The sequence below is a fragment of the Poromitra crassiceps genome (assembly GCF_964638095.1).
Source record: "Poromitra crassiceps genome assembly, chromosome: 12".
NCBI classification, from domain to species: domain Eukaryota; kingdom Metazoa; phylum Chordata; class Actinopteri; order Beryciformes; family Melamphaidae; genus Poromitra; species Poromitra crassiceps.
Genome location: NC_139632.1, coordinates 1343322 through 1370480, shown reverse-complemented (window position 1 = coordinate 1370480; position 27159 = coordinate 1343322). Strand labels below are relative to the sequence as shown.

Genomic DNA, 27159 nt, shown 5'->3' with positions numbered 1-27159 from the left:
TGCTGTGAGGCAACAGTGCTAACCACTGAGCCACCGTGCCATCCATGGAAGGGGCGGGACTCTGGCTGTGTATAAAAGCTGCAGGCAGGGGGCGTCACCTTGAGGCTGGTGAGGAAGGCGCTGGCGTGCTCCAGCTCTCCCTTGATGTAGAAGGTGATCATGCCCGGGCAGCCGGTGCACTGACGCTTCATCAGCTCGTGCTGCGGGTGAGAGGGCAGGCCTGCATCAGGGAGGGGAGGAGTCACATTAATCAATCATAAATACAATAAAATAAATAAAATACAGTACATACAATAAATACATGTGCTGGGAATTATAAGGTTCCGTCTGTCTTCAGCAGAGTTCTGTCATCAAGTTAAATGAAGATGGGAGCTTTTGTTCTAGAAATGACTCAAAAAATCATTATGGGGGGGGGGGCATGTCCAAATCCTGACATTTTAGTCCAAAGTATTTGAATCCTACATATTTATCATTTGTATGCACCGTGACTGCCCTCTACTGGTTGAAACCCAGTTTTGAGATTCAAATTTTCCATTTTTTCCCTTGTGGCTGAATGGAAGCTGCTGGCTGATGCAAGAGCTCAAATGTTCGTCACTTGCTGTGGGAGTCGGCACAGAGCAGTGAGTGGGCGTGTCTTAACCTCTTAACCAGTGAGTGGGCGTGTCTTAACCTCTTAACCAGTGAGTGGGCGTGTCTTAACCTCTTAACCGCATTTATTTTATTTCCAGGGTAGAGCACTTCAGCCAAAGCTATAGGTGCAGTTACTCTTTAAGAGGCACTCATCGAATATGCTTGTCACTATCTCAGTTATAACAAAAACAAGGAATCCAAATTCAAGGTCAGAGAATCCTATAATTGTTTTCCTATAAAAGTTATAGAGAAGGAACAGGAGATGTAGGTCATGTTTGGAGTGCAGAGCAGGTTTGTGCAGGTTTCGTTGTGAAAGTTCTGAAAGGCGTGTTCATACAAAGCATGTTCTGATTGGTTTATTCTCTGGATCATTGACTTACTCATTTGCCAGGAGAGAACAATGCTGTTTGAATTCGCCTTTTGAAAAGCACTCGCTTACCACCGCGGAGACCCGGGTTCAATTCCCGGCAGCGGTGCTTCCGGCTTGGTCAGATGTTCCTACCTTCTTATAGGCACAATTGGCCATGTCTGCAGGTGAGCAGCTGGATTAAGGGGAAGGGCAAGGGCAAGGGGAAGAAGAAGAGGAAGAGGAAGAGGAAGAGGAAGAAGAAGAAGAAGAAGAAGAAGAAGAAGAAGAAGAAGAAGAAGAAGAAGAAGATCCGGCCATGGAAGATTACCTGGGAAGATGACGCGGTCCACCCTGGGGTCGGCCTCCAGGAACTTGGCGGCGGCCATGGCGTTCTTGAAGTGCTGCTCCATCCTCAGGTGCAGCGTCTTCAGGCCGCGGTTCACCAGGTAGCAGTCAAAGGGAGAGGGCACGGCACCCAGGGCTGAGCAGGGCCACAGCACAGGGACAAGGCTTTACACCGGATCCACAAACACTGGCCATGTTCACATTACAGGCAAATCCGATTTGCTGCTAAAGTCATTAATCATCATTATCTTGATTGGTTTCCCAAATCTGATTTCCGCACTGCCACAAATCTGATTTGGGCAAGTGTTCTAGTCGGATCTGTGTGTCCAGATACAATGAGCCAACAATGTTTCCGGCAGTGTTTGCATGTCTGCTCTCTGCTCTTCAAGTCCCCGCCCCCTGCAAAAGACACTCTCAAATCTGTTTTGGGTGATCAGCGCGTCCAAACTGAAGTCACATCAGTCGAAAGCAGATCGGAAATTACCTTCATATGTGGTTTGGGACAAGTGACACAAATCAGATTTGGAGCGTCCAGACTCATAAAACCAATCTGGATAGAATCATTATTAGGTCACTAAAGTTCACAAATCAGATTTGGCCTCCTAGTCTGAACATGGCCTTAGCCTAAAATACAGTACGGCAGGGATGACGTCTTTTTGTAGGTCAACCTGGTTCCCTCGTCGGGAAGTCAATGGGATTTTGGCATGGGGGTTTTGTATGGGGGTTTTGTATGGGGGTTTTGTATGGGGGTTTTGTATGGGGGTTTCGGTTAAATGCCTCAAATAAGGTCTAATGGGGTAACACAAGTTTATCAAACTGCGGATTTTGTGTTCAGCAAGATAATCTTCACAGGTGATGATTTTGGAATCTCCTCACTACTCTTAACAGTGTTCCACCTCTCTTAAAGGCGATGATGCTTTATGAATTGCTCTATCTTTCCTGGGATTTATTTAATTTATTTATTTTCATTGATTTATTTAATTTGATTATTTATTTAAGGTCCTTGCACACCGGGGACGTTTTTTTTCACGTGCGATTAATTTGCACGTCAATACTATTTTTCGAGCCTATTATCAGTCAATGCAACCGTGCATGCCAACGGCAAGGTTTTGCTGAGCGAAATATTGCGGCATTTATTTTTTCAAACAAAGGTCGATTTTTCAGAAATTCGCTTCCGAACATGTACACATCTGTTGCTGTGATTGACAGGTGGGTCAACATTCGATCTCGCAATTCCGTGCTGTATATTCACGTGGCTCTTGGTAAACTCTTTGAAAACATCATCGTCACTCTCAGAGTTTTCTTAAAATTTCACCACTAGGGCCAACTCTTATTACTCCGATGCTTTGTGGATTCACTTAGCCCCAGAGCAACGATGGCAAATAGACTAACAGGTAATGTACACCAGATGCGTTACGGCTGCGTTGCGGATCTGGTAAAACTGCCGGATCGACTCTCGCCCATGTTAATTGATGGGCGGTACATGCGGTACGGAAAAATTACGCACCTGTGCTATTTTTGTCGGATCCCGCATATGTCTCGACAGATTACATGGCTCTGTTCGCAGCCGCATCGGAGCCGTACCGCATCTGTTCCGGATGAGGTGTACATTAGCCCTAAGAGTAGTTTTCTGTCCTTATCTGTTTTGTGTTTTTGCTTTTTGTTTTTGTCTTTATTTTGTTCTGTTTCATATGGTTTGTTTTTAACGTTTTGGTACTGTTTTTAACTTTTCTCTTGCACTTTTGTTTTAATAGTAAAGGCCTAACCAGGGACAGGGGTTGCAAATTAGCCTCGGCTAGAAAACTGTATGCATGACATCTGTTTTGTAGGTCATATGAAATAATGTTCAATGCATTTGTCCCTGTTCAATAAACGAATAAATAAAATAAAATAAATAAAGGGTTTAGGCCTGGGTTAGGGTTTAGGTTTGAGTGCACGCCTGCACGGAGTCCTTTCTGAAAGGGTTTAGATCTGGGTTAGGGTTTAGGCCTGAGTGCAGACGCTTGACCTCAGGAGCATGTTTTGTCTGTTTGATGAGTGAATGTAGGTAGGTCAGGTTGAAATAACTGCTCCGCTGAGTCAGTGCAGCACAACAAGACACTGGGGAAATGTCTGACACACTTTCTACATTCTCGATGTTTCATTTCAGTTGTTCCAATTAAATGCTTCCTCCGTGTTCTGGGCTTTCATGTGACTGATGTCTTACAGGTTTGCTTGATGTCTTTTGTTATCTTGGATGTGTGTGTTTGTTTCATTGTGCCTGCTGCTCCTATAGGGACAGGTTTCAAACTTCACTGATCACAGCTAGACATTGACCTTTGACATGTGGTCTATACTCTCGACTGGTCTAATGCTGCTGTGTTCGCATCATATCGGAGGAACAAGACGATGTTCCATTGCTACAACTTTGAAACATTCATACATTCAACTCACACATGCAAAATCATTTTTATTCAGGAATTTAGCTTTTCTCAAATAGAGTTGACAATGTTAATGTCACGATAATTAGAAGTGGCAAAGCTACAAAACCAGTTCTCCCTCAGAGTTTGACCAAGTAAAAACGAATGCAAGGTCAATGGGGTCACGCTCCTGTTTGTGCAAGCTGACTGAAGCTCACTGAGATGTACTTTGTGTGTGTGTGTGTGTGTGTGTGTGTGTGTGTGTGTGTGGCGTGGGTGGGTGTGTGTGTGTGTGTGTGTGTGTGTGCACTGTGTCAGCTTGCACAGATAGGAGTGTGACCTCATTGACCTTGCATTTGTTTTCGCTGAACTTTCCAGAGCTGCTATGTGCTGAGAAATAACTCGACCAATCAACATCATCATTGATAAGTAAGTAGCAAATAGGGCTAGACTTTTAAAAATGTGAACTATCCCTTAAAAAAAGAAGAGTAACAGAATCTCTTCTCTCTTGTACTCACCGTTCTGTAGAAACTTCAGTCGCTCAAACAGATCCTCCCGGTTCACTGAGACCAGGCCCATGACCACGTCACTGTGACCTGCAGATTCAAGCAATCATCTGAAGGTTTGCCCAGCTGGGAGCCACAATCAAGTGTCAGCATTGTATGCTTCTGTAATGCCATGAATACGTAGAATATCACGTCTCTGAAGCGTGTATACGTGACGTGTATATCACGTCTCTGAAGCGTGTATACGTGACGTGTATACCACGTCTCTGAAGCGTGTATACGTGACGTGTATCTCACGTCTCTGAAGCGTGTATACGTGACGTGTATATATCACGTCTCTGTAGTGTGTATACGTGACGTGTATACCACGTCTCTGTAGCGTGTATACGTGACGTGTATATCACGTCTCTGAAGTGTGTATACGTGACGTGTATCTCACGTCTCTGAAGCGTGTATACGTGACGTGTATATATCACGTCTCTGTAGCGTGTATACGTGACGTGTATATCACGTCTCTGAAGCGTGTATATACGTGATGTGTATATCACGTCTCTGAAGCGTGTATACGTGACGTGTATATCACGTCTCTGAAGCGTGTATACGTGACGTGTATATCACGTCTCTGAAGCGTGTATATACGTGACGTGTATATCACGTCTCTGAAGCGTGTATACGTGACGTGTATATATCACGTCTCTGAAGCGTGTATACGTGACGTGTATATATCACGTCTCTGTAGCGTGTATACGTGACGTGTATATCACGTCTCTGAAGCGTGTATATACGTGATGTGTATATCACGTCTCTGAAGCGTGTATACGTGACGTGTATATCACGTCTCTGAAGCGTGTATACGTGACGTGTATATCACGTCTCTGAAGCGTGTATATACGTGACGTGTATATCACGTCTCTGAAACGTGTATACGTGACGTGTATATCACGTCTCTGAAGCGTGTATATACGTGACGTGTATATCACGTCTCTGAAGCGTGTATACGTGACGTGTATATCACGTCTCTGAAGCGTGTATACGTGACGTGTATATATCACGTCTCTGAAGCGTGTATACGTGACGTGTATATCACGTCTCTGAAGCGTGTATACGTGACGTGTATATCACGTCTCTGAAGTGTGTATACGTGACGTGTATACCACGTCTCTGAAGCGTGTATACGTGACGTGTATATCACGTCTCTGAAGCGTGTATACGTGACGTGTATATCACGTCTCTGAAGCGTGTATACGTGACGTGTATATCACGTCTCTGAAGCGTGTATGCGTGACGTGTATATCACGTCTCTGAAGCGTGTATACGTGACGTGTATATCACGTCTCTGAAGCGTGTATATACGTGATGTGTATATATCACGTCTCTGTAGCGTGTATACGTGACGTGTATATCACGTCTCTGAAGCGTGTATACGTGACGTGTATATATCACGTCTCTGTAGCGTGTATACGTGACGTGTATATCACGTCTCTGAAGCGTGTATACGTGACGTGTATATCACGTCTCTGAAGCGTGTATATACGTGACGTGTATATCACGTCTCTGAAGCGTGTATACGTGACGTGTATATCACGTCTCTGAAGCGTGTATATACGTGACGTGTATATCACGTCTCTGAAGCGTGTATACGTGACGTGTATATCACATCTCTGAAGCGTGTATACGTGACGTGTATATCACGTCTCTGAAGCGTGTATACGTGACGTGTATATCACGTCTCTGAAGCGTGTATATACGTGACGTGTATATCACGTCTCTGAAGCGTGTATACGTGACGTGTATATCACATCTCTGAAGCGTGTATACGTGACGTGTATATCACGTCTCTGAAGCGTGTATACGTGACGTGTATATCACGTCTCTGAAGCGTGTATACGTATATGTATTTAGTGGAGCAGTTATTGGAGGATGTTTTGTGACCCTACTTGTTGTTTTACTATAGCTGCCATTTTTATCAAGTCCAAATTAAAAGTGTATTTTAGCAAACATGTATGCATGTGTGTGTACCCACCATTCATGTACTTGGTGGCTGAATACATGCAGATGTCAGCTCCCAAAGCCAGGGGGCGCTAGAGACACAGGAACAAACATGGTTCTGATCAACGGTCCACATGAACGGGGTCGCACGCACGCACGCACCCACGCGCACGCACGCACGCACACACACACACACACACACACACACACACACACACACACACACACACACACACACACACACACACACACACACACACACACACACACACACACACACACACACACACACACACACACACACACACACACACACACACACACACACACACACACACACACACACACACACACACAGGGGCCAGGCGGACTGGGATCATAATTCAGGCTGGGCATTAGATACCAATACCCAATTTGGGCCATTTGAAGCCAGATTTGGCCCGTTTGAAGCCCGATTTGGGCCGTTTGAAGGCCAATTTGGGCCAAGTCCAATTTTACAATGAGATGCACCCACTTTAAACCTGAATAAAGTAATAAAACCACTAGTAAACCAGCAGGCGGCGCCTGGCCTGCTGTTCAGTGAGTGGCCTGGCCACCGGGCATTTGCCCGACGTGCCCGATTATGCAGTCCGCCCCTGCACACACACACACACACACACACACACACACACACACACACACACACACACACACACACACACACACACACACACACACACACACACACACAGTACCTGGAAATAGGCAGACATGAAGGTGTTGTCCACGACCACCACAATGTCCTTGTTGTGTTGGTGGACCAGCTCAGAACAGGCTTTGATATCTACAACCTTCATGGTGGGGTTGGTGGGAGTTTCAATCCACATCAGCTGCAAGAGGAGAAATGACAGCATGTCGTAGAGATTAAACACCTTGGCTATAGAGTACCACAGGGATGAGTCCAGAAGACCTGGATGTTAGCACTTATTATAAATTTATTTATTTAACCTTTGTTTAACCAGGAAGTCCCAGTGAGACCTTATTTGAGGTATTTAACCAAAATCCCCGTACAAAAATCCCATTGGCTTTGAGACAAGGGAACCGGAAGTGTAGGGACTTCTGGGTTGGCCTACAAAGACACATCATCCCTGTGGTACTCTGTTGGTAGTCTCGGCTCCCAGACAAATGGAGCTCGCTGACCTCAAGTTAACCGTCTGGGAACTTTTTGTCAAAAATAGTAGTTTGAGTTTAAACGGCGGTGAGAACGGCTGCTAACAAACACACGCCCCTTTGTCAAGTTACGGGAAATGACGCTCTCTCCCCCTTCTCCTCTGCAGTGAAACAACCTGGAGATACAGAGAATCACTTTGGAACACAGAGAACTTTTTAAAACATTGATAATGTGATGTCCCCAGCAACGTTATATTATTTGATTCCGTTTGATCCGTTTACAAGCACACAACTTCTGCATGTCACCGCCCCTTCTGCATGAAGGACCGCCCCTTCTGCATGAAGGACCGCCCTAAAGACTCTGGATTGGTTCTGGAGTGCAGTTTTTTTTAACCCTCAAACTATTTGCATCCAGTTTTAACAACGCAAGCTAGGAGGAGGTCCTCAGTCTCTAGTTGAGGGAAGAGCGATAGAGATGGAGAACTCACAGTCTAGTTTATTGGGGGCAAAGACTTTGTTTGAGAGCTTTGGAGTTTAGCTCTGGGGTTGCACAACGCTGGGTCAGAACCAAAACAAAGAGCGTGTCTGCATGTCAATTCAACACGTTATTTGTTTGCTTTTTATGATTCAACAAGATCAAAAGAGTCATTACAAATTTCACTAAACATTAAAGATTTATTTAACCAGATAATATTTCTAAAAAGAGGCATTATTAAGTGGTACTAATGATAAACAGAACAGTTGAACACAAACAAATAACATATGGCAGAGGTTTTCAAAGTGGGAGGCGGGCCTCCCCAGGAAGGCTCCAAGCAGTTTCAGGGGAGGCTCAGTGAATGGAAGTGAAGAAATATGACATTAGTTATTAAAAGGAGATCACAAAGAATAACCTAAATGTGTGTGATTTGGTTAAAGAGATATACAGTGTTGTTCCCACTTTCCCAGAGTCAGACAAATAAATACCTCCAGACAGACCTTTATGTGTTTGGTGTAGTCTGAAGTGTGTCAAACAGCAATATCAGGCTATCTTGGCTCAATTGTTGAGTGTCTATGAGATCAAACAACATAATCATGATCCCAATATAGACATCCAGGTATTGAGCGAGGGGGGCTCCTTTTTCCAAGCTTTGTCTTGGGGGGAGGCCCACAGTCTCAGACTTTGAAAACACCTGCGGTAGGCGGTGCGGTTGGAATCAATATCACGATCATTGCAAAGACTTTTATTTTTTCTGTATCGGTGTATTACATGTGGCTATCTGCAAAATCACAGGTTGACTTGATATTGATATAAATTGATCTTCATGGCATTTAACTGTATGGTAATGTTATTACCATACAGTTATAATATATTACCATATGTTATTTAAAAAAAAAGTGAAATAAAATGTGTTATAGCTCAGTTCTGAAATAAAATGTGCTGGTTGGCGGTTTCCAGTTAGCGCACATTTCCCAGCCTTACCTTAGTATTGGGCTTGAGGGCAGCCTTGAGCACTTCCGGTTTCGTACAATCGACCAAAGTCACTTCCAGTCCGAGTGGAGCAGCGATCTTTTGAAAGTAGCGATTTGTGCCTACAGTGGTCAAAAAGTGTCATTACAAGCCCCTCCCCTCTCACTTTAGGCTATTTATCCATTTTGGGGGAAACAAGCTTTAAAGAATTCAGTCAATATTTCAAAAACACCGGTGATTCATTCAGCCCTGCAGTGACAGTGTATTTTACTTTGATTTAATTTCAGAACAAATCATGGCTATTCAATGTTTGGGGGTCTATGTTAGCAGTATTAAGCAGAAACAACATAGCAACTGTATACCTAAGTAATATACATACTTATTACTTCAATATTTGTTTTTGTTTTTAGATTGCCTGTCTGTACATAGATCAGAATGTATGCATGTACCATCCTAGATGGTACGGAGGTACCACCCTTACCTCCGTACACGTCGTCCATGCACACGATGCCGTCCCCGGCCTTCAGCATGTGGGTGATGGTCATTGTTGCTGCCAGTCCTGAGGCCAGGGCCAGGCCTGCAGGGGGTTCATGATACATCAGAGACAATACAGAGAGACACCGTCTGTGTCCTCAGGTCACAATCAGTCTGACCAAACTGTCTACTTATGATCGTGATGAGTGCCGTACTCACAGTGCTTTGCCCCATCCAGAGCTGCCACAGCCTTCTCAAGACAGTTCCTCGTGGGGTTTCCACTCCGACTGTATTCAAAACCCTACAGAGGGATATCAGCACACCATCATTGAGGGACAGTTTCTTCCCGCAGGCCACACGAGACTCCTTAACATACACAAATAAACTCCCAACAATCATGTAGTAGCTGTACTGCAGCTGCTACCATTACGTATGTTTAATTATGTCTATGTTATTTGCACCTGTGCAAACAGAATGCTTAATTACGTTTAAATGATGTCTATGCTATTTGCACCTATGTGCAGTGAATGTGTCACTGTTTCTGGCTTGTTTTTATTGCTTTACTGTTATTGCTTGTTGTTTCTCTTGTTTTCCTGCACCTATATGCCCTGTTATTTTGCACTATGTTGTAACGGAGCCTACAGCACAAGAATTTCACACGTGATACTTGTAATACGGAGTGACAATAAAAATCTTGAATCTTGAATCATCAGCAGCCAAAATCCCAAAACTATTTCAAAACCGAATAGTTAACACTTTATTTGGATACTCTGCCTACCTACAGAGTATAACATTCCAACAGCCAGTTGACAATTCAACTTTCTCACTTTTGTCTGTTTGTAGATCGATGTTAACAATTCTATTTGCTTCCCATTTCCTGCACCTGATTATCATCACCTAGAGCTACTAAATTATTCTGAGAATATACAGTAGCTACGTTCATGAATTGTCACATAATAATACACATACTAGATAATACACATAGGCTACAGGCAATGCAATTAGCCTACATGTCAACTAACTGAACTAAAAAGCTGTTACAACTACAAATAGGCCTAAGTTACTGTAGACTGTATGAGACTAGTGTACAAAAAAAGTGTTTATCAGAGATTAGCCACTGTTCCAAGGATCAGAAATGTGTCAGCTCAGCGATGAGGAGCTGTTGTTATACAGGGTTCCCACACATTTTCATGGACACAATTTCAAAACTTTTCCATGGCTTCTCAGGGATCCATAACACAATGTCCCATGTCATCATGTGAGGCAGTGACTCAATACCAGAAATGATTGCTACACTCACTGAGAAATAGGACACACCTCTTTATATGGAATTTTAGTGCTTCTCAGTCACTGCATCAATTAAATGGAAGCTATTGAAAAAACTTAAATTCGAATTTCCCCATACAATATTCATATACAATCATAAAAGAAGCACTCAAATCCAATATGAAGGATTTGACTAATTCTATGACTTTTCCAGGCCTGGAAAACGTTTTTTTTTTGTTTTTTTTTCCAGGACTTTCCCAGGTTTTCCATGACCATGAACCCTGGTATCTTGTTTTGATGTCCAGCAGGACTAGAACATGCCTTTATGCTGTTGTTGCCATTTGTCACCATTAAAGTTGCGGTGCACTGCCTGGCTCATCTCTTTTAACCACTACCCCGCGGGGGGTTCTGTGGACCAGCTGCTTTCACACTCCTGCGCCGACCAGGGAAATTGTGTCCCTTAATTATACCCCCCCTATTACAACACCAAAACAGCCGGCGGGCGGGCAGGGCAGCCCGGGGCGAACAGAGCCTATATACTCACTGCGTGGTTCCCAGGTCCGTACTGCTTGAAGGTGGTGGACAGGGAGATCGGGGGGACCACGGCCATGGACTTCCATTGCTCCGGCTCCTGGCCGACGTGGATCGCCTCTGTCGCGAACGATTTGAAGGCCGTGCGGAACCCGGCGTACAGGTCGGTGTGGTCTGAAGCCATGTGTCCCCAAAACGTGTCCCCCCCAGAGAGAGACAGTGAGCAGAGCAGGATGTGTATGTTTCACCGTTCACCGGTAATGGACGTGTGACTCAACACAGGGTCGCTACGCTCCGCGTGTCACCCAATCAGCGCTCATCTACAAGGAGTGTGGGGCGCCGATTGGTGGTCAAATATGGGCGTTAATATCCCACGTGACCCCTACTAGCCACATGTTGTTTGCTGGCCTTTTTCTTGAGCACTGATGCAATAATAGACAGGCTGAGGCGATACGTAGAACTAGAACTTGACTCAGGTCGGGTGGGTGACAGAAAAGGAGCAATTTCTTTATTTTATGACTTTATTTCAAAATGTTAATTTGTTGCGCCTGGGGGGCATATATAGCCTACAGTCAATGGAAAAAATGCATCAGACAAATACTGACGTTGCAGACCAGCAACATAGGCTATACACTGTGCAATAATATGTAAAGTCAACATCCACCCAGTCTTAAAATACAGAACAACGAAAAGCAATTGTCCAATAATCTCATCACAGCAGCGGGTTTATATCCAAACTGTGCTTCAGTGAGAGAGGGGCTGACAGTTGACGATCACGCCTATTGTTCTTCTGATCAGTGGCAATTTTTTAAAATGAGGACCTTTACAGTTAACCATTTCCTGTATGATAGCCAGCAGAAAGACATATTTTCTTAACGCCTTAAAATAGTTCCATGGTTGGTCCATAGGGGGAGCGAGAGCTCTGCTTCAGTCTAGTCTCGGCCAGCCAGGCTACACAGGCTCACCTACCTAGCCCAGAGCTTCTCAAATGTTTTTCAGCCAAGGATTGCAAGATAGAAAATATACCGCCGACCCCCCTCATTCTAATTTGTGATTTTGGGCTAAGCTTAATTGTTTCCAAGGTAAATTGATAGGTTTGTTAGATTAGACTGTAATCCCTGAACCAGTTTAGATTTAAAGCATTGTTGAACTATGAAGCTTTTGCAACAAAAAAAAATGTTTTGTTTTTACATTACATAACATTGTTATTGACACTGCTTATTCAGCTTCCAAATACATGTTTTTTATACTATTCTCTGCTCCTTTAATGCTGCCCTCTCCACTGCTCTGCTCTCCACTTACTAGATTGCTCTGGGGCTGTGTTGTCTGCAGCCGGGCATGGTGCCTTCAGGTGTGCTCAGATTTATGAAAACACTTTAGAGAAACAGTGCTAAAACATCTATAAGCGATTTAAAAAAAATAAAATAACACTTGGACCATGAGGAAGAGGCAAAGAGCGTTCCCACAGCGTTCCCACGCAATGATCGCTCTGGGAACCCTGTTCCCAAGCGTTCAACGCCATTTCCACCACTGCTTGTCCCGTGTCCCTCCGTCCTGCAGACAGCTCTTGCGGACAATAGGCAGCGGGTGGGCTTCTGTGTTGAAGACCCAGTCCTCCAATGGCAGGAGGTCATCGTCAGAGAAGAGCAGGTACAGATACTTGAGTGTCTCTGAGAGGAAGAAGCTCTGCTGCATGTTATCGTGGCTGACCGCTGTGACGTAGACGTTGTCGATCCCAGAGAAGCCAGAGTCCACTCTGCAGTGCCGCTCCAGCGCCTCGACAGCCTCCCAGCCCCACTCCCGGTACTTGGAGTCATGGGTCAGTCGCCACATGTACATGTAGCTCTCGACCACCTCTGGCCGCAGGAGGTAATACGGGTCCGCCAGCCGGCCAGTGGCTTCCGCTCCGCCGTCGAATCGGAAACACCTCCGGGCCCAGTTTGGTGGCTGAGCGAGTGTAGCTCTCGTGGCACGTGTGTGTGATCTCGGCAGCCAGGTCCAGGTAGTGCTGCCTCTTCTCTGGTGCTCCGTCGTCAGCGCCGATGCCGACCATGCCTCCGGAGAAGCAGGCCAGGTGGCCCATCTTGTGATCCAAGGCCAGCTGGTGGTGATCCAGGAACCCCCCGCCCCACTCCGCCATGTAGGTGAGACCACCGGGTGAACGCTGCACCAGGTTGGCCTCAATCGCCTCCAGCGCACTGTAGTACATCCTCTTTGCGTCCTGGTCCGTCTTGTCTGACATCAGATATGATTTGATCAGATACTCGTAGAAGCTATCCCCCTGGCCGCCAATGGAAACATGACGTCCGACCCAGTTGCCACTGACTGGATTGAGGAAGATAGGGTACAGACCATGGGGCTTTTCAATCTTGTTCAGCAGTTTCCTGATGTTCATCACCTTCTCCGTATAGACGGGATTGCCGGAGAGCTCGGTCAGGTGGACAAATTCCAGGTGGAGGGTCCCAAACTCAGCCAGGACGCTTCTCCTGGATGAACTGAAACTGGTGCCACTCCCCAGGTCGACGCCTCCTCGGGGGATCCCTGTGGGCGTGTTGAAGGCAGGCAGCAGCTTCTCTCCCAGCTCCAGCGCTCTCCTCCTGAACAACTCCTCTCCTGTCAGGTAGTACGCCAACAGCAAGCCTCCCACGTAGCGGATGTTCACCTCAAAGAGTGACGCCTCGCCGTTCGAGTCGAGGTCCAGGCTGGTCTGCACCCACTCCTTGGCATCGTTATATTCCTCAGTCAGTCCCATGATGTACAGCGTGTCCAGAGCGTCGATGATGGACGCTCCTCTCAGACCACCAAACATGTAGCCAATATGCCCATTCCTCGTCAAAGGCTGCAGTTCGTTCCCCCCCCAGGCGTAGCGCTTGTAGTTGTCCCAGGCAAACTTCATCATCTCCTTGACTTTGTCCCGGCGCTCCTGGGTGGTCGGGTCTTGGGGCTTGCGGTGCTGGGTGCCCAGTGGCTCTTTGAGCAGACACCTTTTGAATGTGTTGTAATTGAAAGTATCCGAGTTGGCGCCGTTGGGGGGCCTTTTTAAGTGCTCCTTGGCGTCATTCTCAGAGCTGGAGCCGACCATGACTGGCTGGCTGTCCAGAAAAAAAAAATCTGTTTTAGTCGGACGGAGTCGGGCAAAAAGAACAGGGCCCAAAAACACAGCGCTACCAATCCCGAGAGAAAAAGCAGAAACATGCATTTCTGGGACAGGTGAAACCGCAGACCCATGCCCGATACCGACACACCGGGGGGCAACCTTCGGAAAACCATTGAAAATTATTTCTGGAAATGTTGCCTTGCGGTGTTTTGTGTGAGACTATACTGTGGACTGACAGTCTCTCCTCTCTACTGAGCAGCTTCCTTTTTTATGGTTTATTATTATTTTTATTTATGACATCATAATTGCTCGAGTGACATCACATCATCACTGATTGACATCAAAATTGCCCGAGTCTTTCTTTCTTTCTTTCTTTCTTTCTTTCTTTCTTTCTTTCTTTCTTTCTTTCTTTCTTTCTTTCTTTCTTTCTTTCTTTCTTTCTTTCTGTGAAGCTCTGTGAAGCCCAGTAGGCTACCTCGCCCAGAGGTTCTCAAATGTTTTTCAGCCAAGGATTGCAAGATAGAAAATATACCGTGGACCCCCCTCATTCTGATTTGTGATTTTGGGCCAAGCTTAATTGTTTCCACGGTAAATTGATAGGTTTGTTAGATTAGAATGTAATCCATGAACCAGTTTAGATTTAAAGCATTGTTGACCTATGAAAAAAAAAAAAAAAGGATGTTATTTTTATTTGCCTGAAAACTTTTCAGAGCATTGATGCCTTCGCCATCCGGGGGGCGATATATTTTTTCCCATGATTGCAAAAGCTAGGCGAAGGCATGACCTGCCCCTCTCTGCCTCTGATTGACCTAGCGTCAAATGTTAATCCAATCACATTCGCTTAGCTATCCTGCATCTCTTTCTACAGTCTGTGGTGAGACTCAGTGGATCAGACAGACAGCAGTTTTGCTTGCTAGCCTGAATGAAAGACGCCATGTGTGTTTATGTTTTTAATATAGTCTGGCCCTGTGGTTTATAACGCTGCTGCTGCTCTTGGCAGTGCACGTATGTAGCCTATAGGGAAATCTAAAGACTCACGAGAATTGATCAAGGGTGATATAAAAACAGGGTCAATGCACTACATTGAACTTTAATTCAGCTCATTGTAACACAAGAGTGACATGTATTTGAGTTGAAATATAAATCAGAAGAAACAAGGTGAAGACATTTAGAATGAAAAGAAAAAATAAGTGTTGGGGGCAGTACGGACAGCGTCACACTGTGTTTACACTACTGCCCCCCACACTTCCTGAATGGTATTGCATTAAATGTTGTTAAATGAAATGTTAAGTGGGTCCCCGGGCGCTAATGCTCAGTATGAGCGAGAAGCGCCCGGCTAGCAGGGTAAGTATGTATGTATGTATGTATGTATTGTAGCGATCCGGGGTTTGGCGTGTAATGTGGTGTTTCCGTGTTTAGCTAGGAACTGATATGTGTGGGTGTGTTCCTGGGGGGAACGGTGTGTAGGTTGCCATCCTGTGAGAGGCATGGGCAGTCAAGCTATGTGAGCGAGCTGACCGGCCGTGTGTATAGTTAGCAGCGAGGCTACCGCTAGGAGCTGATGTGAAGCCACAGAATAAAAGCCTGTACCAACTTCAAGTCTCCGGTTCCTTGGGCGAATACCTGATTCGCTACAGTATGTATGTATGTATGTATGTATGTATGTATGTATGTATGTATGTATGTATCTATTATTATTATTATGATTATGATTATGATTATGATTATTTTATTATTATTATTATTATTATTATTATTATTATTATTATTATTATTATTGATATTGTGTCATAGGAGTGAGTGTATTTTTTTTTTTACTTCTTTGTTGACAATATGTCAAAGTTCCAAAAACAAGGAAAACATTCATACAGGCACAAAATCACTTGTTTGGATACTTCATTATTGTAGTAATATATAATATTATATAATATATAATATATTATAATATTATTATTATTATTATTATTATTATTATTATAATATTATATATATAATATTATATAATATAATAGTAATTATGACCGATTGTAACCTTTGCGAACTCTCGCGATACTGCGAGGCGGAAGACGGCAGAGATGAATGTTCCGTGCTAATGATGCTGGCGCGAGCGGCTTGTGTTGTGCAGGCAGGCAGCAGCCAGGGGACAGTGTGGACAGACAGGACGGGCTGTAACAACAAGAGGACAGCGAACAGCTTTCTACCCGTTTAAACTGACGAGCGGAAGCGGCTCGTGGTCTGTGTCCATTGGCGTGTTGTTTATGTATGCTCGGCGGACGATATTATTTGTTTTCATGTTGTGCAATTCACCGTTTTTGTGTCGGAGGGTGATCGTCGTCGACGACGGCACGGCTGTTCTCTGCTGCTCCGCCTCTGCAGGCTCGCTGTGAGGCTCGGCTCGCTGTGTGGGAAAATGACCGGAGAGAAGATCCGCTCCCTGCGCAAGGACCACAAGCCCAGCAAGGACGACGACCTCCTGGAGCCCGATGAGGAGGCTGCGACCGGCGGGACGTTCACCACCACCACCGCCACCACCGCCACCAAGACCAACAAGAGCAGGGCCAGTAAGATCTTCAGCAGCAACCACAAGTTAGCCAAGTCGCCATCCACTCAGTCACAGATCAATGCCAACACAAACAGGCTGTCAGCGGCCGCCGAGCTCGTCGTCGACGACAACAACAAGAACCCCATCCTCCTCCGCCCCGGACACCACTTCCCGGTGCACGAGTGTGTGTTTAAAGATGATGTCCGCCGCCTGTCCTCGCTCATACGGACGCAGAACATCGCCCAGAAAGACGTCCATGGTGAGTCTCCACACTAGCTGCTCATCATCACAGTAGGCTAGTGGTACAGTGGTTCTCAATGTGGGGTGCGGGGACGGTCCCAAGGCGACCAGCGCCCCTTGAGCTGGTTCCAGGGGTCCCCAGCACAGTGATGAATTGTTAAACTACGGTATTATTATTTATTATTTCATTTGCAAGAGGTTAACGTCATTAGATAATGTAGAATGCTTGTTTTTTTTATCATAGTTTCTCTGTTATCTCTAACGTTACAGTACAGATCTACTATGTCATATATCAAAATCATACCCAAACAATACAAATATTCTCAGATTTTGATCAGAGAGACACAATCTCATCAAATGGGGGTCTGCATCACTGGTCTAGTAAATGACAGGATCTCTATAGCAATCACAATCCACCCATTTCAACAAAAGAAACAAGCTGACTTGTATAGGCCATGAGCAGTCTCCAGCAGAAGTGCAGGTAGGCGAGCGCCAACACCTTGTTTACTGGTCCCCAAAGTAGGGTCCGGAGACCTCCAGGAGGCCTTGGGAGGGTCTCCAGTGGTCCAAAGCAAAATGACGAATACTCTAACTTCACTAACCCCCCCCCCCCCCCCCCCTCCCAGGTTAAGCAAGGGAGACACTTTGTATTGAAAAGTGGTGGGGACATGTCCCCAGTGTAAATGACACCAATATGGTTAACATGGTGAAATGATGAGGGGGGGAGGATGAAAAAGGGGATGGTTGTTTTGATGATAAGATTACTGCCCCCTCCCCACCGACACCGGTGCAATCCACCACTTATCAGACCTAGTTAGAAGATTCTTCTCATAGGGTTGTTGTTTTGGATGAAATGTTCTGAAATGGGGCTATTCAGAAGGTCACTCTAGACGTCACGCGAGCAAGGGGGGCAGCACAGGACCCGGAAGTGGGGGTAGCCCGCCATTCAAAACAATGAGTGCGGAATCCGCAGATGTGGTCTGAGCTTCATTTTTTTTTAGCCCGAATATCACTAAAGACCCAACTGATTCATAACATGTCTAAAGTCATGTTATAGCAGTCGGGCGCACTTAGTGACAAGCAAGACAACCGTAAAATGGACAGGTTTTTGTATTGAGTTTGGCTTCAGTGGGCGTAACCGATAAGAGAGCGAGCCTCGTACACCCAGCGTTGCATAGCAACAACACCGGAAGTAACTCTAGAGTGACATTATGAATGTGGTCTAACAGTTCTACAGTATGTTGGGGTACTTTGTGCGCCTCTGACCAGTGGCCAACCCGCCCGGGTCATTTTTTATATAACTCGTCCGTTTGGAGTAAAATAGATGATAGAAAAGGGGGTGATTGACAGGTCGCCTGTCCAGTGATCACGCAGCTTGCCGATCACGGACCAATAGCAGGTGGAGCTGCGGCTCTGGGAAACTCCCATCTCACCTGAGCTGTGCAAGGACTGAACCCATTCCCTCCCACTCTGCTGACGAAAAATCAAGATGGCGACGGCCAACTGCAAACGGGAGACCAAGATCAATGGGATAGCTCTGTCCATATTATTTAGGTCAGTGCCTCTGACCTGCATCACCTCTTCCCTAGGGAAAAGCCAAGTCCTGACACACACACACACACACACACACACTCACTCACTCACTCACTCACTCACGCACACGCATACACACATTTAAATGATTTATTTATGTCCACATAAATAGGGGTGGGAATCGCTGAGTAGCTCACGATACGATATCGTCACGATACTTGGCCCTCGATAACGATATATCACGATACAGCGATACTGCGATAATCGATATATTGGAAGACGATACATCACGATACCTGTGTAACTGAAGAGAAAAAAATACCCCTAAAAGGCAAGAAGCAGGTATTATGTATTTATTAGCAGAATTGACATGAACTCTCTCAGAGTTCACTCACTCACTCATACCATTTTCGATACCACGGAGGAAAAGTTACACATTAAGTCTTTTTATTATTATTATTAAAACAAGAAAACCTATATAACCTACCTACCTATATAATTTCTAAAAGTAGATATTAATGATCAAACATTTCCATTCAGTAGCCTACAGTATTTATGTTTTTGTTTCAACTACAAACATAAATAAACGTCAACTTGAAACTATGTTTGAACTACCACACACAGCATAATATTTTAGCCTGTTTATTAAAAAAAAAAAAAAAAAAAAAAAAAATTTTTTTTTTTTTTTTTTTAATAAACATATCGATACTTGGTGCCAGTGTATCGATAACGTATCGCAAGTGGAAATATCGCGATACCGTGAGTATCGATATTTTGTCCCACCCCTACACATAAATACAGAGTACAAACGACATAAACACTAATAATGCAGTCAGATGCTGGGAGACGGTAAGTTACAAAAGTGCCTAGTTGGCGACCACAATAATGCGTCCAAAAAAAGAAAGGAACACCACACAGGGTGATGGCAGTGGCAAGTTGACAAATACAGTTATACTCTAATACAAGATATTGGTTAGTATCCACTTCAAGGATACAAAAAGCAGCACCTTCTCCATATTGAGCGGCTACCAATAATAGCAGAGACTGAGCAATACCTTGCTAGCTGTTTGGCCCTTCTCTTAGGTAGTCCAGCCATCTGGAGGCCTCTCACGACCAGTTTGTGAACATGACCCAGGCGACCAAATATGAAAACTACAAGTTTACAACTGTAGCCCAGCTGTGACATGGTGTGTTTGTCTGCAGCTGATCCACCTCACGCCCTGGAAACAAGAGAGATGATGACGAGGCCCCCTCCCCTCTGCTGACTGTGAGAATGTGGTCTGGCTTGAATGTGGTCTGGCTTGAATGTGGTCTGGCTTGAATGTGCTCTGGCTTGAATGTGGTCTGGCTTCTTAATAGCTCAATTCAAAAGCTTTGATGCAGTCAGGTGTCGGGACGTTCCGCTCACTGCTGTTTTGGAACACAAGCCTGTATTCCCCCCACTGAGTTTCTCTGACCCTGACCTCTGACCCTGACCCTGACGCCTGTATTCCCCCCACTGAGTTTCTCTGACCCTGACCTCTGACCCTGACCCTGACGCCTGTATTCCCCCCACTGAGTTTCTCTGACCCTGACGGCGGCCAGCCGGCATGGCCCGGTGGCATCAGGTTCTGTTTACTCACCGGGCCAGCCGGCATGGCCCGGTGGCATCAGGTTCTGTTTACTCACCGGGCCAGCCGGCATGGCCCGGTGGCATCAGGTTCTGTTTACTCACCGGTTCACCTTTGCGGGTGCAGGGCTGATGCCAACCAAGCTCATCGGATCCGCCAGAACAAGACTTTGATGAAAATGTTCAGCCTGGTGGTTTGTTTCACGTGTGAGTGTGTAGTTCAGCCTGGTGGTTTCACATGTGAGTGTGTAGTTCAGCCTGGTGGTTTCACACGTGAGTGTGTAGTTCAGCCTGGTGGTTTGTTTCACGTGTGAGTGTGTAGTTCAGCCTGGTGGTTTCACGTGTGAGTGTGTAGTTCAGCCTGGTGGTTTCACGTGTGAGTGTGTAGTTCAGCCTGGTGGTTTCACGTGTGAGTGTGTAGTTCAGCCTGGTGGTTTGTTTCACGTGTGAGTGTGTAGTTCAGCCTGGTGGTTTCACGTGTGAGTGTGTAGTTCAGCCTGGTGGTTTCACGTGTGAGTGTGTAGTTCAGCCTGGTGGTTTCACGTGTGAGTGTGTAGTTCAGCCTGGTGGTTTGTTTCACGTGTGAGTGTGTAGTTCAGCCTGGTGGTTTCACACGTGAGTGTGTAGTTCAGCCTGGTGGTTTCACACGTGAGTGTGTAGTTCAGCCTGGTGGTTTGTTTCACGTGTGAGTGTGTAGTTCAGCCTGGTGGTTTGTTTCACGTGTGAGTGTGTATTTCAGCCTGGTGGTTTCACGTGTAAGTGTGTAGTTCAGCCTGGTGGTTTCACGTGTGAGTGTGTAGTTCAGCCTGGTGGTTTCACGTGTGAGTGTGTAGTTCAGCCTGGTGGTTTCACATGTGTGAGTGTGTAGTTCAGCCTGGTGGTTTCACGTGTGAGTGTGTAGTTCAGCCTGGTGGTTTCACATGTGAGTGTGTAGTTCAGCCTGGTGGTTTCACATGTGAGTGTGTAGTTCAGCCTGGTGGTTTCACGTGTGAGTGTGTAGTTCAGCCTGGTGGTTTCACATGTGTGAGTGTGTAGTTCAGCCTGGTGGTTTCACATGTGTGAGTGTGTAGTTCAGCCTGGTGGTTTCACATGTGAGTGTGTAGTTCAGCCTGGTGGTTTCACGTGTGAGTGTGTAGTTCAGCCTGGTGGTTTCACGTGTGAGTGTGTAGTTCAGCCTGGTGGTTTCACGTGTGAGTGTGTAGTTCAGCCTGGTGGTTTCACATGTGAGTGTGTAGTTCAGCCTGGTGGTTTCACGTGTGAGTGTGTAGTTCAGCCTGGTGGTTTCACGTGTGAGTGTGTAGTTCAGCCTGGTGGTTTCACATGTGAGTGTGTAGTTCAGCCTGGTGGTTTCACGTGTGAGTGTGTAGTTCAGCCTGGTGGTTTCACATGTGTGAGTGTGTAGTTCAGCCTGGTGGTTTCACGTGTGAGTGTGTAGTTCAGCCTGGTGGTTTCACGTGTGAGTGTGTAGTTCAGCCTGGTGGTTTCACATGTGTGAGTGTGTAGTTCAGCCTGGTGGTTTCACGTGTGAGTGTGTAGTTCAGCCTGGTGGTTTCACGTGTGAGTGTGTAGTTCAGCCTGGTGGTTTCACGTGTGAGTGTGTAGTTCAGCCTGGTGGTTTCACGTGTGAGTGTGTAGTTCAGCCTGGTGGTTTCACATGTGTGAGTGTGTAGTTCAGCCTGGTGGTTTCACGTGTGAGTGTGTAGTTCAGCCTGGTGGTTTCACGTGTGAGTGTGTAGTTCAGCCTGGTGGTTTCACGTGTGAGTGTGTAGTTCAGCCTGGTGGTTTCACGTGTGAGTGTGTAGTTCAGCCTGGTGGTTTCACGTGTGAGTGTGTAGTTCAGCCTGGTGGTTTCACGTGTGAGTGTGTAGTTCAGCCTGGTGGTTTCACGTGTGAGTGTGTAGTTCAGCCTGGTGGTTTCACGTGTGAGTGTGTAGTTCAGCCTGGTGGTTTCACGTGTGAGTGTGTAGTTCAGCCTGGTGGTTTCACGTGTGAGTGTGTAGTTCAGCCTGGTGGTTTCACATGTGAGTGTGTAGTTCAGCCTGGTGGTTTCACGTGTGAGTGTGTAGTTCAGCCTGGTGGTTTCACGTGTGAGTGTGTAGTTCAGCCTGGTGGTTTCACGTGTGAGTGTGTAGTTCAGCCTGGTGGTTTCACGTGTGAGTGTGTAGTTCAGCCTGGTGGTTTCACATGTGTGAGTGTGTAGTTCAGCCTGGTGGTTTCACGTGTGAGTGTGTAGTTCAGCCTGGTGGTTTCACATGTGAGTGTGTAGTTCAGCCTGGTGGTTTCACGTGTGAGTGTGTAGTTCAGCCTGGTGGTTTCACGTGTGAGTGTGTAGTTCAGCCTGGTGGTTTCACATGTGAGTGTGTAGTTCAGCCTGGTGGTTTCACATGTGAGTGTGTAGTTCAGCCTGGTGGTTTCACGTGAGAGTGTGTAGTTCAGCCTGGTGGTTTCACGTGTGAGTGTGTAGTTCAGCCTGGTGGTTTCACGTGTGAGTGTGTAGTTCAGCCTGGTGGTTTCACGTGTGAGTGTGTAGTTCAGCCTGGTGGTTTCACATGTGTGAGTGTGTAGTTCAGCCTGGTGGTTTCACATGTGAGTGTGTAGTTCAGCCTGGTGGTTTCACGTGTGAGTGTGTAGTTCAGCCTGGTGGTTTCACGTGTGAGTGTGTAGTTCAGCCTGGTGGTTTGTTTCACGTGTGAGTGTGTAGTTCAGCCTGGTGGTTTCACGTGTGAGTGTGTAGTTCAGCCTGGTGGTTTCACGTGTGAGTGTGTAGTTCAGCCTGGTGGTTTCACGTGTGAGTGTGTAGTTCAGCCTGGTGGTTTCACGTGTGAGTGTGTAGTTCAGCCTGGTGGTTTGTTTCACGTGTGAGTGTGTAGTTCAGCCTGGTGGTTTGTTTCACGTGTGAGTGTGTAGTTCAGCCTGGTGGTTTCACGTGTGAGTGTGTAGTTCAGCCTGGTGGTTTCACATGTGTGAGTGTGTAGTTCAGCCTGGTGGTTTCACGTGTGAGTGTGTAGTTCAGCCTGGTGGTTTCACGTGTGAGTGTGTAGTTCAGCCTGGTGGTTTGTTTCACATGTGAGTGTGTAGTTCAGCCTGGTGGTTTGTTTCACGTGTGAGTGTGTAGTTCAGCCTGGTGGTTTCACGTGTGAGTGTGTAGTTCAGCCTGGTGGTTTCACGTGAGAGTGTGTAGTTCAGCCTGGTGGTTTCACGTGTGAGTGTGTAGTTCAGCCTGGTGGTTTCACGTGTGAGTGTGTAGTTCAGCCTGGTGGTTTCACATGTGAGTGTGTAGTTCAGCCTGGTGGTTTCACGTGTGAGTGTGTAGTTCAGCCTGGTGGTTTCACGTGTGAGTGTGTAGTTCAGCCTGGTGGTTTCACGTGTGAGTGTGTAGTTCAGCCTGGTGGTTTCACGTGTGAGTGTGTAGTTCAGCCTGGTGGTTTCACGTGTGAGTGTGTAGTTCAGCCTGGTGGTTTCACGTGTGAGTGTGTAGTTCAGCCTGGTGGTTTCACGTGTGAGTGTGTAGTTCAGCCTGGTGGTTTCACGTGTGAGTGTGTAGTTCAGCCTGGTGGTTTCACATGTGAGTGTGTAGTTCAGCCTGGTGGTTTCACGTGAGAGTGTGTAGTTCAGCCTGGTGGTTTCACATGTGAGTGTGTAGTTCAGCCTGGTGGTTTCACGTGAGAGTGTGTAGTTCAGCCTGGTGGTTTGTTTCACGTGAGAGTGTGTAGTTCAGCCTGGTGGTTTCACATGTGAGTGTGTAGTTCAGCCTGGTGGTTTCACGTGAGAGTGTGTAGTTCAGCCTGGTGGTTTCACGTGAGAGTGTGTAGTTCAGCCTGGTGGTTTCACGTGTGAGTGTGTAGTTCAGCCTGGTGGTTTCACGTGAGAGTGTGTAGTTCAGCCTGGTGGTTTCACGTGTGAGTGTGTAGTTCAGCCTGGTGGTTTGTTTCACGTGTGAGTGTGTAGTTCAGCCTGGTGGTTTCACGTGTGAGTGTGTAGTTCAGCCTGGTTTGTTTCACGTGTGTGAGTGTGTAGTTCAGCCTGGTGGTTTCACGTGTGAGTGTGTAGTTCAGCCTGGTGGTTTCACATGTGTGAGTGTGTAGTTCAGCCTGGTGGTTTCACGTGTGAGTGTGTAGTTCAGCCTGGTTTGTTTCACGTGTGTGAGTGTGTAGTTCAGCCTGGTGGTTTCACGTGTGAGTGTGTAGTTCAGCCTGGTGGTTTGTTTCACGTGTGAGTGTGTAGTTCAGCCTGGTGGTTTCACGTGTGAGTGTGTAGTTCAGCCTGGTGGTTTGTTTCACGTGTGAGTGTGTAGTTCAGCCTGGTGGTTTCACGTGTGAGTGTGTAGTTCAGCCTGGTGGTTTCACGTGTGAGTGTGTAGTTCAGCCTGGTGGTTTCACGTGAGAGTGTGTAGTTCAGCCTGGTGGTTTGTTTCACGTGTGAGTGTGTAGTTCAGCCTGGTGGTTTCACGTGTGAGTGTGTAGTTCAGCCTGGTGGTTTCACATGTGTGAGTGTGTAGTTCAGCCTGGTGGTTTCACGTGTGAGTGTGTAGTTCAGCCTGGTGGTTTCACGTGTGAGTGTGTAGTTCAGCCTGGTGGTTTGTTTCACATGTGAGTGTGTAGTTCAGCCTGGTGGTTTGTTTCACGTGTGAGTGTGTAGTTCAGCCTGGTGGTTTCACGTGTGAGTGTGTAGTTCAGCCTGGTGGTTTCACGTGAGAGTGTGTAGTTCAGCCTGGTGGTTTCACGTGTGAGTGTGTAGTTCAGCCTGGTGGTTTCACGTGTGAGTGTGTAGTTCAGCCTGGTGGTTTCACATGTGAGTGTGTAGTTCAGCCTGGTGGTTTCACGTGTGAGTGTGTAGTTCAGCCTGGTGGTTTCACGTGTGAGTGTGTAGTTCAGCCTGGTGGTTTCACGTGTGAGTGTGTAGTTCAGCCTGGTGGTTTCACGTGTGAGTGTGTAGTTCAGCCTGGTGGTTTCACGTGTGAGTGTGTAGTTCAGCCTGGTGGTTTCACGTGTGAGTGTGTAGTTCAGCCTGGTGGTTTCACGTGTGAGTGTGTAGTTCAGCCTGGTGGTTTCACGTGTGAGTGTGTAGTTCAGCCTGGTGGTTTCACATGTGAGTGTGTAGTTCAGCCTGGTGGTTTCACGTGAGAGTGTGTAGTTCAGCCTGGTGGTTTCACATGTGAGTGTGTAGTTCAGCCTGGTGGTTTCACGTGAGAGTGTGTAGTTCAGCCTGGTGGTTTGTTTCACGTGAGAGTGTGTAGTTCAGCCTGGTGGTTTCACATGTGAGTGTGTAGTTCAGCCTGGTGGTTTCACGTGAGAGTGTGTAGTTCAGCCTGGTGGTTTCACGTGTGAGTGTGTAGTTCAGCCTGGTGGTTTCACGTGAGAGTGTGTAGTTCAGCCTGGTGGTTTCACGTGTGAGTGTGTAGTTCAGCCTGGTGGTTTGTTTCACGTGTGAGTGTGTAGTTCAGCCTGGTGGTTTCACGTGTGAGTGTGTAGTTCAGCCTGGTTTGTTTCACGTGTGTGAGTGTGTAGTTCAGCCTGGTGGTTTCACGTGTGAGTGTGTAGTTCAGCCTGGTGGTTTCACATGTGTGAGTGTGTAGTTCAGCCTGGTGGTTTCACGTGTGAGTGTGTAGTTCAGCCTGGTTTGTTTCACGTGTGTGAGTGTGTAGTTCAGCCTGGTGGTTTCACGTGTGAGTGTGTAGTTCAGCCTGGTGGTTTCACGTGAGAGTGTGTAGTTCAGCCTGGTGGTTTGTTTCACGTGTGAGTGTGTAGTTCAGCCTGGTGGTTTCACGTGTGAGTGTGTAGTTCAGCCTGGTGGTTTCACATGTGTGAGTGTGTAGTTCAGCCTGGTGGTTTCACGTGTGAGTGTGTAGTTCAGCCTGGTGGTTTCACGTGTGAGTGTGTAGTTCAGCCTGGTGGTTTGTTTCACATGTGAGTGTGTAGTTCAGCCTGGTGGTTTGTTTCACGTGTGAGTGTGTAGTTCAGCCTGGTGGTTTCACGTGTGAGTGTGTAGTTCAGCCTGGTGGTTTCACGTGAGAGTGTGTAGTTCAGCCTGGTGGTTTCACGTGTGAGTGTGTAGTTCAGCCTGGTGGTTTCACGTGTGAGTGTGTAGTTCAGCCTGGTGGTTTCACATGTGAGTGTGTAGTTCAGCCTGGTGGTTTCACGTGTGAGTGTGTAGTTCAGCCTGGTGGTTTCACGTGTGAGTGTGTAGTTCAGCCTGGTGGTTTCACGTGTGAGTGTGTAGTTCAGCCTGGTGGTTTCACGTGTGAGTGTGTAGTTCAGCCTGGTGGTTTCACGTGTGAGTGTGTAGTTCAGCCTGGTGGTTTCACGTGTGAGTGTGTAGTTCAGCCTGGTGGTTTCACGTGTGAGTGTGTAGTTCAGCCTGGTGGTTTCACGTGTGAGTGTGTAGTTCAGCCTGGTGGTTTCACATGTGAGTGTGTAGTTCAGCCTGGTGGTTTCACGTGAGAGTGTGTAGTTCAGCCTGGTGGTTTGTTTCACGTGAGAGTGTGTAGTTCAGCCTGGTGGTTTCACATGTGAGTGTGTAGTTCAGCCTGGTGGTTTCACGTGTGAGTGTGTAGTTCAGCCTGGTGGTTTCACGTGAGAGTGTGTAGTTCAGCCTGGTGGTTTCACGTGTGAGTGTGTAGTTCAGCCTGGTGGTTTCACGTGAGAGTGTGTAGTTCAGCCTGGTGGTTTCACGTGTGAGTGTGTAGTTCAGCCTGGTGGTTTGTTTCACGTGTGAGTGTGTAGTTCAGCCTGGTGGTTTCACGTGTGAGTGTGTAGTTCAGCCTGGTTTGTTTCACGTGTGTGAGTGTGTAGTTCAGCCTGGTGGTTTCACGTGTGAGTGTGTAGTTCAGCCTGGTGGTTTCACATGTGTGAGTGTGTAGTTCAGCCTGGTGGTTTCACGTGTGAGTGTGTAGTTCAGCCTGGTTTGTTTCACGTGTGTGAGTGTGTAGTTCAGCCTGGTGGTTTCACGTGTGAGTGTGTAGTTCAGCCTGGTGGTTTGTTTCACGTGTGAGTGTGTAGTTCAGCCTGGTGGTTTCACGTGTGAGTGTGTAGTTCAGCCTGGTGGTTTGTTTCA

General features: G+C 46.6%; 2 protein-coding genes and 1 pseudogene across 3 annotated transcripts in view; 1 reads left to right on the top strand and 2 right to left on the bottom strand.

The window, feature by feature from the left end:
• The window catches only part of cth (cystathionase (cystathionine gamma-lyase)), a 37126-nt gene extending 25793 nt beyond the window's left edge, over positions 1 to 11333 (bottom strand). The window contains exons 1-9 of the mRNA XM_083647568.1: positions 11099 to 11333; positions 9508 to 9589; positions 9296 to 9391; positions 8827 to 8936; positions 6953 to 7087; positions 6253 to 6310; positions 4242 to 4319; positions 1308 to 1460; positions 99 to 220 (exon numbers count right to left, since the gene is read on the bottom strand). Of these exons, the coding sequence (XP_083503694.1) occupies positions 99 to 220; positions 1308 to 1460; positions 4242 to 4319; positions 6253 to 6310; positions 6953 to 7087; positions 8827 to 8936; positions 9296 to 9391; positions 9508 to 9589; positions 11099 to 11269 (1005 nt within the window). The 5' untranslated portion in view covers positions 11270 to 11333. The remainder of the gene's footprint in view (positions 1 to 98; positions 221 to 1307; positions 1461 to 4241; positions 4320 to 6252; positions 6311 to 6952; positions 7088 to 8826; positions 8937 to 9295; positions 9392 to 9507; positions 9590 to 11098) is intronic.
• A 1264-nt stretch (positions 11334 to 12597) lies between these two features.
• On the bottom strand, positions 12598 to 14355 carry LOC310786973 (mannosyl-oligosaccharide 1,2-alpha-mannosidase IA pseudogene; annotated as a pseudogene). The gene has a single exon. The product of its transcript is annotated as a mannosyl-oligosaccharide 1,2-alpha-mannosidase IA pseudogene (transcript).
• Positions 14356 to 16347: 1992 nt separating this feature from the next.
• ankrd13c (ankyrin repeat domain 13C) overlaps positions 16348 to 27159 on the top strand; it is a 72964-nt gene continuing 62152 nt past the window's right edge. Inside the window, exon 1 of the mRNA XM_083647971.1 lies at positions 16348 to 16983. Coding sequence (XP_083504097.1) covers positions 16593 to 16983 — 391 coding nt within the window. The 5' untranslated portion in view covers positions 16348 to 16592. The remainder of the gene's footprint in view (positions 16984 to 27159) is intronic.